General features: G+C 40.2%; 1 protein-coding gene across 7 annotated transcripts in view; it reads right to left on the reverse strand.

Annotated features, from left to right (window-relative positions):
* The window catches only part of Ros1 (Ros1 proto-oncogene), a 150,536-nt gene that overhangs the window by 107,964 nt on the left and 29,578 nt on the right, over nucleotides 1-12,994 (reverse strand). For all 7 annotated transcript variants that reach the window (XM_017313858.1, XM_017313855.1, XM_011243147.2 and 4 more), the window contains 5 exons: nucleotides 12,514-12,590; nucleotides 11,059-11,181; nucleotides 9,880-10,064; nucleotides 8,983-9,080; nucleotides 1,956-2,452 (listed from right to left, as the gene is read on the reverse strand). In XM_017313858.1, coding sequence (XP_017169347.1) covers nucleotides 1,956-2,452; nucleotides 8,983-9,080; nucleotides 9,880-10,064; nucleotides 11,059-11,181; nucleotides 12,514-12,590 — 980 coding nt within the window. The remainder of the gene's footprint in view (nucleotides 1-1,955; nucleotides 2,453-8,982; nucleotides 9,081-9,879; nucleotides 10,065-11,058; nucleotides 11,182-12,513; nucleotides 12,591-12,994) is intronic.

Raw genomic sequence — 12,994 nt, forward strand, 5'->3', positions numbered from 1 at the left:
CTGAAGGGGTTTGCAACCCCAACAACAGTATGAACCAACCAGTACCCCCAGAGCTCCCAGGTACTAAATCACCAACCAAAGAGTACACAAGGAAGGACCCATGGCTCCAGCCACATAAGTAGCAGAAGATTGCCTTGTCAGTCATCAAGGGGAGGAGAGATGCTTGGTCCTGTAAAGGCTCCAAGGGGAATGTGTAGGGGAATGCCAGGGCCAGGAAGCTGGAGTGGGTGGGTTGGTAAGCAGGGGAAGGGATGGAATAGGGGGGTTTTGGAGGGGAAACCAGGAAAGAGGATAACATTTGAAATGTAAATAAAGAAAATATCTAATAAAAAAAAAGAAACATAAAATGAAAAAATAAAGAAATCCAGGAAAAAAAGAAAGAGAATCGAAAAGAAGTATGCTCATCCCTTTAAAAAAAAAAAAAAAAAAAAAAAAGTAATCAGCTTCCAAACGCTGACACCATTGCACACACTAGCAAGGTTTTGCTGAAAGGGCCCAGATATAGCTGTCTCTTGGGAGGCCGGGGCCTAGCAAACACATAAGTGAATGCTCACAGTCAGCTATTGGATGGATCACAGGGCCCCCAATGGAGGAGCTAGAGAAAGTACCCAAGGAGCTAAAGGGAACTGCAACCCTATAGGTGGAACAACAATATGAACTAACCAGTACCCCCGGAGCTCATGTCTCTAGCTGCATATGTATCAGAAGATGGCCTAGTCGGCCATCACTGGAAAGAGAGGCCCATTGGACTTGCAAACTTTATATGCCCCAGTACAGGGGAACACCGTGGCCAAGAAGTGGGAGTTGGGGGGAGGGGGAGTGGGGGAAGGTTTGGGGGACTTTTGGGGTAGCATTGGAAATGTAAATGAAGAAAATACCTAATTAAAAAAAACAATGAAAAATAAATAAAAGACAGAGACTATCCATTCACAAAGCTGAAATCATTTGCCCTTTGTGGTGGTCTGAATGAAAATGACCTCCATAGGCTCCCCAGAGACTAAACCATCATCCAAAAGCATACATGGGCTACACCTAGCCTTACACACACACACACACCAGCTTGGTCTTTATATGAACTTCCCAACAACTGGAGCAGGGCTGTCTCTGACCCTGTTGCTTGCCTGTGAATCCTGTTCCCTTACTGAGCTGCTTTGTGGGAAAGGACATGCTTATCCTGCAGTGTCTGCAGTGACTTGATATGCTGGAGTGGGTTCTTACCCAGAGGGACGCTCCCCCTTCTCAGACAAGAAGAGGAGGGGCTGGAAAGGGGCTGTGCGAGGGGGGAACTCGGAGGGGGGAGTGACCAGGATGTAAAGTGAATAAATAAGTAAATTAATGAAAAAAATGAAAATGTCCCCCCATAGACTCATAGGGACTGGTATTATTGGAGGTGTGGCCTTTTTGGAGGAAATATGTCACTAGGGGTGGGCTTTGCAGTTTCAGAAGCTCAAACCAAGCCTGGTGGCTCACTGTCTCTTCCTGCTGCCTTGTCCATCTGAATATAGAACTCTCAACTACCTCTCTAGCAACAAATCTACCTGTATACCACCATGCTTCCCACCATGATGATAATGCACTAAACCTCTGAATGGTAAGTCATCCCCAATTAAGTATTTCCTTTATAAGAGTTGTCATGGTCATGTTGTCTCTTTCCAGAAATAAACTCCTAAGCCACCTTTTTTTTTTCTAAAATGTTCCAGAGACTACTTGCTTCCTACCATATGCATTATGTCTATCCAGAGATGGAGAGTCAAGTTTAGAAAGCTGTGAGGAAATGGCTGAAATTCATGCAAGCCCCAAGCCTGAGTCTATATCCACCTGGCTAGTCACCAAACTAGGAAGTCAGTACATCTCATATGTCCAAAAGTGGATGGGCTATTCTTTTGTGGTCTGCCCATGGCGTATAAAGACCCTCCTACTACAAGTCTAACAATAAATGCAAGATAAGTGCTCACTGGCTCCTATGGCGAGAGCAGGAGGCGTCCACTGAATAAGGGCCTCTCGAGAACCAAACAGCACTGAGACCTCCTGTGGATGTCCTGGCAGAGGGTATGACTGGACAGAGGAGCCAAAGATGACCAAGTTACCAAACCCAAACTCTTCTATGTGACTCAGGTCACATCCCACGATGAATTCATTGAAAGACAGGGAGTCCTGCTGAAAAATGGCCTTGCCATCTGTGATGAGGAAGTCATTGTTTTCACAAGCAAAGCTCTTCACAGTCACAAGGGGGACCCAAGGCAGGACCCGGTGGAAGGCAGAGCCATCCAGAAACGTTGACATGAAGAGTTGCATGGTGTCATTGAAGTAAATGATTCGCTTGGATTGGGGCTTTACTGCAAAGTCCTTTAATGTGCCACTCTCCACAATACGCACAGCTTTGGTGTCCCTGCCAGATGGCAAAGGGAGATTGACTCTGTAGATGCCGTCTCTCAGGAGATAAAAGAGGTACCTGACAGAGAGACAAAAAACACCTGATATAAGTCAGCACAAGGGTGGCTTTGTAACCTTCTGGGATAATTGCTGTGCTCAACCAGTACCATGTATCCCAGGACTTCCCAAGGGGCAAAATGACAAAGGTCAGAGCTGGACATAAGCCCTACTGATGACAGTAGGAAGTTGAGAACTCTATCCTGTTTTATGATGAACTTTTAGGGACTTTCTGAAGAATCAGAGTTAAAATTAAAAAGTATCTCTAAAGATGTTAGAGGTAAGCCTATTATGTAAAAATCACATAGCTAGGGCTGGAGAGATGGCTGAGTGAGTCAAGCACTCCCAGGTAAGCATGAAGAGCTGAATGTGGATTCCCAGAAGTCATGGGAAAGCCAACCTCAGCTGTGTACATCAGAAACTCCAGTGAGAGTGGAGATGTAAATCCTGGAGGCTCATTGGCAAACAGCCTACCAGAAGATGCCAAGCTGTGGGCTCAGTAAGAGACCCTGGCTCACAAAACAGAATGTGATAGAAGAGGGCACCCAGCTTTGACCTTTAGTCACCAGACAAGTGCACACACACACACACACACACACACACACACATTTCTAAACACATTTCCACTAGACTATCCAAATTAAATTTTTTGTTGTTGATTTTTTGTTTTTCGAGACCGGGTTTCTCTGTAGCCCTGGCTGTCCTGGAACTCACTTTGTAGACCAGGTTGGTCTCGAACTCAGAAATCCGCCTGCCTCTGCCTCCCAAGTTCTGGGATTAAACGCGTGCGCCACCACGCCCAGCTAGACTATCCAAATTCTTAAGTCAAATTCTGACAATAAATTTTCTCATGCATTGACAATGATAAATAGCAAAAAAGAAAAGAAAAAATGTAAGCCATTTGTATTTTGCTACAATTAACAGAACTACTTTGTATCTCAAGTGTTCTAAGCTTTTGACAGTATCTGTCTATAAGTGAGTCAGGCAAATACAAGTGTTTCATTTTATAAACAGTAAAGAAGTACCCAACAAGTACTGACAAAGATGCTGAGCAGGGCCACCCAACTATCAAGAGATGGAAGCCAACAGGATACTTAAAGATGTATGTCCAAAGGGCTAAAGAGGTGTCTCAGTGGTTAAGAGCACTTTCTGTGCTTTCAGAGGACTGGAGTTCTAGTCCCAGTACCCCTATCAGGGTACAACAGGGTACAGGCTCACAACAGTCTGTAACTCCAGGGGATATGAGACCCATAACCTCTGAAGGCACCAGAAGGCACCTGTACTCAAATGCACACATACATATACACATGAAAATAAAATAAATACATTTTGAAGATGCATATGCTATGTGAGGTCTATCCTCATAGCAATGAGCAGGTAATCTTTTAACATGGAAAAAGAAAACACATGGCTCAATATTTAACAGAAAATCAAACATCAGCGTAAATTTTTAACCAATGGAGCTAGGAAGATGGTTCAGCAATTAAGAGTACTTACTGCTCTTCTAGAGGACCTGGGTTCAACTCTAAGCATCACAAAGTTACCATCAATAGCTTCAGGTGTAAGAGATATGACACCCTTATTCTGGCCTCCTCAAAAAACAGGCATATAATTGCTGCACAGACACATAGGTAAGCAAAACACTCATACACAAAAAAATTAGCTATTTTTTAATTTAACTGGTATGTAAAATTACTAATTGATAGCTGATTTAGAATTTGTGATCATGAAAATAGATGCTTGGCCGGGGGTGGTGGCACATGCCTTTAATCCTAGCACTTGGGAGGCAGAGGTAAGCGAATTTCTGAGTTCGAGGCCAGCCTGGTCTACAAAGTGAGTTCCAGGACAGCCAGGGCTATACAGAGAAAGCCTGTCTCGAAAAGAGTGAGAGAGAGAGAGAGAGAGAGAGAGAGAGAGAGAGAGAGAGAGAGAGAGAGAGAGAGAGAGAAATAGATGCTAGCAAGTTCATACAGTTTAATATATCTTATCATAACTGAATGTCTTGTTACATTCCAACTTGCATCACAACTATTAAGCCATTTTTTTCTTCTTGTTACTCAGTCCACTCTTATTCCTCTTACTGATCTTCCCAGATCTTTAAAACTGTGCTTACATTCTAGCCTAAGGTAAAACCCTGAGATACAAGCTCACTTTGAATTATAAGTTCAGGTTGATTGCCTCAACAGAAAATGGTATCGGACAAAAGGAATGGTTCTTGATTGTCTACCCTACAAAATTCAAAACTTGTTCAATGTATCTAAAGAAACTTAACAGAAAAGCAGCCTGGGTTAAAGAAGCCCAGTCCTTGGACTGTGGCAGAGAAAAAAGCAGAGCTTCAAGCTGAATCACTACAGGAAGAGGAAAGAAAAGCAGGAAGAAGAAAGGAGAGTGAGAAGAAGAGACCAGAAGGGGGAGAGGGACGCAAAGTGTAGGATAAAGGGATAGGTTAAGATTTCTTGTTAAGTTGAAACTCCTCAAGGATATGATGCAATGGTGCAAAACTAATTGCATGAAGGACAGCACCGTGAATGCCAGGACAGTTGCAAACCACTGCACATGTTGCATCTCCTATAAGACCACAAACGTGCTGAAAGGTATGTGCTGATTTTTATAGAAACTGTCCTGTCAAGTTAGAAGAAGATCAGAAGGCAGGGCCTGATCCAGCAGAACTTATCCTGGTTCACTGCAAAGTAGCTTAGATGATTGCTGGATCAACTTGTGTCCCAACTTCCCTGTCTACAAAGGGACCTACCTCAGGATAAAATGATTATTGGGAGAAAGAGCCTAGAAACAAGTTAGGTACAAACAAATTGGTATAAATTCTAATTATCATGATGATCGTTTCAGACCACACTTCAAAATCTACGCACAAATCCACGTTATTCTAATAGGAAATAGGAGCCACTGATTATCTCAATGTGCTGTCCTAGGAAGGCTGATTTGGTGAGTGAAGTTCATTATCCACAAAATGACTTATGTTCTGTAACTACCAACAACAGAGCATTCCATCCATTCCATATGCTCTTAGACCCTCACAAATGAGAGAAATCAGAATTGGACTAGACGATACTGGGTGCATTCAGGAGTACCAAGGAGCTAAAGGGGTCTGCAACCCTATAGGTGGAACAACAATATGAACTAACCAGTACCCCCAGAGCTCGTGTCTCTAGCTGCATATATAGCAGAAGATGGCCTAGTCAGCCATCATTGGGAGGAGAGGCCCTTGGTCTTGCAAAGATTATATGCCCCAGGGGAATGCCAGGGCCAGGAAGCAGGAGTGGGTGGGTAGGGGATCAGGGCAGACGGAATGTATATGGGACTTTCGGGATAGCATTTGAATTGTAAATAAAGAAAATATCTATTAAAAATTGGAAAAATAAAAAAATCGAAAGTGCTAGAAGAAAACAATATTCTTCGAGACATGGGTAGAGAAGAACTTTCTAGACAGAATAGGAACTAGCCCCAAGTATCAGTAGACAGGACTACATGGTTTTAAAATGTATGCACAGCAAATTATACTATCAACAGAACAAGTTAACATCCCATAGGATGGAAGAAAATTTTAACCAGCCACATTTCAGAAAAGGGAATAAAAATCAAGAATTTATAAAAAAATTGCAGAAACCAAATACTAAGGAAATAGAACTGCCAATCAATAAATAGGAGAATGAGTTCAATAGATAGTTTTCAAAAGAAGCACAAACGGCCAATAACTATTTTTAAAAGTGTCTAGCTTCAGCCGGGCAGTGGTGGCGCACGCCTTTAATCCCGGCACTTGGGAGGCAGAGACAGGCGGATTTCTGAGTTCGAGGCCAACCTGGTCTACAGAGTGAGTTCCAGGACAGCCAGGGCTACAGAGAGAAACCCTGTCTGGAAAAAAACAAAACAAACCAAAACAAAAAAAGTGTCTAGGTTCTCTAGCAATGAGAGAAATGCAAATTACCACTACTTTGAGACGTCACCTTACCACAGTCTGAATGGCTGTCATCAAGAAATCTGACAACAAATATTGAAGAGGGTACGCAAAAAAAGGAACACTTATTCACTGCAGTGAACAAGCAAATTAGCACAGTCATTATGGAAATCAGTTTACATTTACAATTTTAAAGTTAAAAACAGAAGTACCACATAATCCACCTATTCCACTCCTGGGCATATATCGCAGAGAATCCCATAGCTTACCACAGAGATTGTTGTTTCTGTGTTTATTACTGTGCTGCTTGTCATAGCAAGGAAATGAAACCAGTCTAGAATGGATAATAAAAATATGGGACACATAACAAATGGAATATTTTTAACATTTTTAGTAATAATATTCAGTTATATAAAAAAAATGAAGCCATGAAATTTGTAGGAAAATGGATGGGTATAGAAACTGAGTTACCCAAACCCAGACAGAAAAACATCACCCGTTCTCCCTCATATGTGGATCCTAGCCTACTGTGTACATGCAGATGCATAAACAGCTCTAAGTGTAGGTGCAGTTTGACATTTCAAAAGGAGTCTAAGAAAGGGTAGCATCATGATATGAAGGAGGATAAAATGTGGTCAAAAGGACACATGAATCATATATATACATATATACATATGCATATATATATTTCTAGTTTCAAATCTGTCATAGCTTTACTTTTTGTGCTGAGTAAGCAAATAAAGATGCGATTGATAGTGGAAGTATAAAACCCTTCATGACGCTCCACCACTCAGAGTAGCCATCATATCTGTATAGTTCAGAGCAGGGTAGACCCTGGTACTGGGCAAGTGTTTGAGTGGTAGGTTTCCTTGATCTAACTGTACGATGCTTTTATTTGTAGACTCACTGCAGTATAATACATTCATTACAGTGAAGTGATTTTTTTTTAATCGGGAGTTGATTGTGGTGGTTCATGCCTTTAACTCTAGCAGTCTGGAGGCAGATGGGGGCAGGCATCCATAAGGCCAACTTGGCCTATATAATGAGTACCAGCCCATCCAGGGCTACATTGAGAATCTGTCTCAAAAAAATTATTTAAAAATATCTAGAAAGTCCACAGGGCTTATCCTATAACACAGTGTTTGGGGAGTTATTTCTTTGGTTTGGTTTGGTTTATAAATCTATAATTTGGGTTAGAGATGTGGCTCACTTAGTGAGTTGCTTACCTAGCATGCATGAAGGCCTGAGTTCAATACCCAGTCCCTCATGAAGCTAGGCATCATGGTCCACACGTGAAATCCTAGATCTAGGGAGATGGAGGCAGGAGAATCAGAAGCTCAATTTTTTTTTATATAATTCGGGAATTAAAACCTAAAACAAAAAATAGATTTCCAGGGATAGAGAGATTGCTCAGTGGGTAAATGTGCTTGCTGCCCAGGGATCTTTGTTTGAATAGCCAGAACCCAAATAAAGCCTGCGGCAGGAACATGTCTTTGTTCCTAAGGCAAGATGGGAGAGAAAGTCTTGGGAATCCCTGGAAGTTCACAGGCCAGCTGGTGAACAGAGAACAGGATACTTGTCTGACTGAGGACTAACACTAGAGGTCGTCATCTGACCTCCACACAAGTGCCCTTCCATATGCTTCCTGTGGCATGCATTCATCACGTGCACTCTCACATACACACACAAAAGTGTACACACAGAACACACACAAGAAATTTCTAAAGTTTTCAAGAATATGGGTAGGAAAGCTTGACTTGAACAGTGAGCAACCTTTTTTTCTGAGAATGTCAATGTAAGAAAGAAATAAGTTCTGTGGGTTTTATTTCATTCAAAATAAAAGCCAATTTATTCCCACAATAAAGAAAAATACTGAATCTTACATTGGACATGCTTATTAGTAAAGAGTTTGTTGTTATTTGGCCATATTTAAGAAATAACCCCCAAAATAACTTTCTATATTTTTACCAAAGCACACTCATGAACATTTAACATACATGAAGTATCTTCATTTCCTTCTCAGGATGATACAGCTTGTCATGAGACAGACATGCTTGCTAGGGAATTCCACTGCAACTGAGCAGCACAGCTGAGCCCAAATGTGTGAGGAGTTTGTTTGTTTGTTTGTTTGTTTGTTTGTTTGCTGTCTCTTTCATTTTTCACCTCAGAGAAAAGGGGTCTTCTACTTGAAATGTGGACCTGTTCTCAACCATCAAATCCTATGACAGGAGGATGGATGTTTAGCAGCCTACTTATTAAGGCAGCCTCTTGATAGATGTATGAGCCAGACCAAGAGATGAAAAAGCTGTGTGGATCAGCTCCAGAGGCACTTAATGAAGTAGCTTCTCATAGTGGCTGTTAAAGAGAGCAATGAGCTACTGATTCCCATCATACAGTAAAGTCAAATCTTGGACTAGAGTCATGGTCCCAAGGTCTCTAACAAAAGGTCATTAACATGTAGTTGTAGTTTGCTCTAGAAGAGGAAGACACCAAATCTGAACACAATTTTAATTAAACTGACCTCAACTGAGGCACCCAAGCGGACTCATTGGGTGATACAGTGTTCTGATCACAAGAGAGATCCCAGAGACTTTTGCCAGGGGAAAAGACCTCGTGTTTACAAGGCTTACAACACTTACCCATTGTAGGAGTCAACCACAACTTTCTGAGGTGCAATAAGAGAGAAGGGAGTGATTTCCTCTAAATTTGAGCAATTCTTTAATTCACAGACATATACCTAGCAAACAAAAAATACACCAATAGGATTAATGTCTGGCTACATTCATCTTAGCCACCAAGTATTTCCTGAGCAGTTCAATACTTGGAATTGTGATGATAACAATGTACTTTTTATAAAAAAAGGCATTTAAAGGATAATTTAATTGGTGCATAGCTGTAATCCCAAAGCTGAGGAGGCTGAGGAAGGAAGATCATGGATAGTGGGCCAGCTGTACAAAAATTGTCAGTATGAAAAACAAAACAAAACAAAAGGAACATTGTATCTTATGTTCTAATCAGCTTATATTCTAGTAGTACAATAATATGTATGTTTTTCTTTGTTTATGGAGGTACTCAATTATTTCTAAAATGTGCTTTATACTACAAGCTTCTGGACTTCAGGTAGAGTGGTTGCCTTTGTTCGTTGCAATAAACACACACTTATAAAATGAAAGCTGGAAGAGCCTCTTCTCAAAAACTTCAGTGCTGACATATTTCCAGAGACCTACTAAAATAAACCCAGGTTACCATGTAACTAAAGATGCTTACAGTGGACTTTGCCCATGTTGGACAGTCTCACACAGTGATACCAAGCAAGATAAATTATCGTTAATAAAAACTTGTAACTATGAAAAGCCACAAATAATGATGACTTAATAGTTAACCAGAACTGGCTCCCGCTATGTCAAAGGTAGACCATTTTTTAAATTAAGTCCATTATTTGTTGCTAATCTAGTATCTGAAGTTAGTAACCAGTGAGACAAACCAGCAGATATGCTTGTTAGTATTGATAACTAGTCATATTCCCTCCGACTAACCAGTTTATCCATGATGAAATACATCCTTTGGTACAGCCAGTCTATGGAGATAGAAGACACTAGACCTGAGCCTTGGTAAAAAATTCTCAGGTCAGACACATCAGACATGTTGGCAGCCCCCTTCATCCAGATGACAGTTCCTTCTGAAAAATAAACCACTTGCTGCTGAGCATAGACTGATATTCCTAGAAGAGTAAAACAAGTACATCCAGGTGGTTAGACTTAGACTAAAGCAAACTTGCCTTTAATACTCGTTAAAGTCAAATAGAAATTCTTATAATCTAAAAATTCTTCTAAATTCTTCTACTACATACAATTAATATGTGTAAATATGTTGGGCATTTTCATAACGTCCATAAAAATACTAGAAGAGTTTACAATAGTATAGACCGCAAATATTCAAGGGGGTAAATTCTAGAAACACTGGAAAACTTTGGAGTACAGCAGATTTGATGAAGGGTTATTTGTTTTGTGCATAAGTTCTCTAAGGCCTCAGTCAGACAAGTTTGCATTTGCTATATCTGGGCTATATCCCCAGACACAAAAGCATTTTTGGATATTGTTGTATTGTTTGAGAGTTTCATAAATGTCTTTGGATCAAATCCATCCCTCATTCACTCCCCTCTAATTCTTCCTCTATCCCAACCACTCTTCCAGTGTGTATTCTTTTTCAAGCCCTCTTTGTCCATATAGTGTCGCTAGTATATGCATCAGTATGAAGCCACCTTGGCATATGGGCAGCCTCTCAGGTCATGGAAGAATTAGACATCTCCCAGCAGCCAGCATTTGTCAATATCTCCTCTCAGATAGAAGATCTTTTGAACCCTCCCCCATCCATGCATGGCTATGTTTCTAAGGCAAGATGGGAAAGATCAACAACTCAGAAACAGGTGAATCATACCTAGCTCTGGGATCTAAGAGCAACTTTTTGGGGGGTTAGGGGGAGTTAAGACAGGGTTTCTCTGTGTAGCCCTTACTGTCCTGGAACTCACTCTAGACCAGGCTAGCCTTGAACTCAGAAATTTGCCTGCCTCCGCCTCCCAAGTGCTGAGATTAAAGGTGTGCACCACCACACCTGGCTAAGTGCAACTTTTAATATTCCACTATTCCTGAAGTTTTCTTCAAGAAATTCCAAATATGTCTTTTCATAGTAAAGAGACGTGATTCTGTTAGACTGACCTGTAATATTATGGTGTATAGCATCTGACCAAAGGCAATGTGCTTCATCTACTAAGTACTTCAAAGACCTCTTTCTTAGAGAAGTTTTTCTGGATAAAAAGAGCCATTGTTCTTCTTCTTGAACTGAAAAAATATAATTTATAGGCAGACTGACCAACCACACACAAACCAACACAGAAAGTCTTAGTACTTTCTCAAAAGGAAGATAGCACTTTTTTAAAAGACTAACTAAATTTTCTGGAGTTATTTTAGAGGTATTGCATCTGTGACATAATCTTCATAAATCCATGGCTGGCAGTAGGAAATATGATGACAGTCAAGTAGGACTATGTGACCATGTCATGTGACATATTACACCATCTTTACATCCTTGTTCCAATAGAGGTTAAATCATTATTCCCAGTCAAGATAAATTTCTCAGTAGGTGTAATCCAGCCTCAACCAAAGTGGGTTGTTACATAACTCGAGCTATGTTAAAGGTGTTTCAAGCACGAGAAAAGTCTTGAAATAAAATGTGAAGGCTACAGAACTCTGATATCCTGCTCAACTGGAAACCGATGCAAGGTCCGTGAGTGATAGACACTTTCCCGACAATTAATAAACGGTAAGCAATAATCACACCGTAACCTTAACCTTGCTCTATATTTAACTTTTCCTTTGGACATGCTTCATGCATGACAGGAATACCTCTCTTTTCCTAGAGTCTAGGAACAGCCAAAAAACATTGGCTGATAATAAGTGACATCTAATACCACTGGCAGTGTTGTATGCAGATTGGAGCAAGGGGTAGTCAATTCAACAGATGGAGTTTTGATGAAAGTAGAGAACAGACTAAAGGGATTTTTTCATCCTTGAGTTAGTCAAGACTCTAACTCATTTCTACCAAAAATTATCTAGTGCTTCTTCGAAAGCAGTTGCTCCTATAAGTACCAGTAGTTTACAACCTCTCAAGATAATTGTTTAAAAACAACAACCAAAAAGGAATACTTACAAAAAATAAATCCACAGGCTGAATTTTCAAAAAGTTAATATTTAAATTCTTAATATTTATGTATACTTAAAACATTTAAGGAGGCTGGGAAAATGTCTGATGTAACAATACACATGTGAAGCAACGTCAAGATAAGAAATTTTATATGTAACTCCTCAATTTGTAAATACAAATTACCATGACTATTAGTTTAAACTAAAACCAAGAATTTGAAGCCATCTTTCTTAAAATACTTACTTCTTTCATTCTATTTTTCAAAATCTCAAAATTCTAATATCAACTGTCTATCTAACCTATTTATCAAATATAAAGAATAATATAAAATTAAAAATTATCAGGTACCAAAACAAGAGCATGCATGAAGCCAAGGGATCTTGAGGTCTTCCATATGACCTTTGAACTCTGACCTTTACCACAGTCAACATTTATCCCTATGTAACAGAAAGGAGATGCCTAGACCATACCTGATGGGGATGGAGTGGTAACTGTAGATTCTGCTTCTGGCCCCTCACCAACTTCATTGACTGCTGCGATAGAAAACCTATTCCAAAAACAATTTGGAGAGATGTGTTTCACATGGCATGTTGTGAACATGAGATAAATATAGGGGCAACAGAGATTCTATTTAAAGATCCTGTGGTAGTGCATAGATCTAGTTACTCAGTGTCACTGCTCAGCACCCAGAGACCATCAATCACAACCTTGTTTGCATTCCCCATGGAACAGTTCAGGGTCACTGGGGTCAAAAGCTGAGCTCTGCTATCTGCATGACCTCCATTTCTCCCTTTGTTTAAAGAAATCTTAGTAAATGCCAGAAGGCTAACAATAATAAAATAATCCTCAGTGGTTAATAAAAAAATGCCACTAACAGGATTTTACCTCCTAATTTTTTACATGTTTGATTAAATAAACAAATATAAATAAACATCCATGGTATATATGTTA

The sequence above is a fragment of the Mus musculus genome, chromosome 10 (assembly GCF_000001635.26).
Source record: "Mus musculus strain C57BL/6J chromosome 10, GRCm38.p6 C57BL/6J".
NCBI lineage: Eukaryota > Metazoa > Chordata > Mammalia > Rodentia > Muridae > Mus > Mus musculus.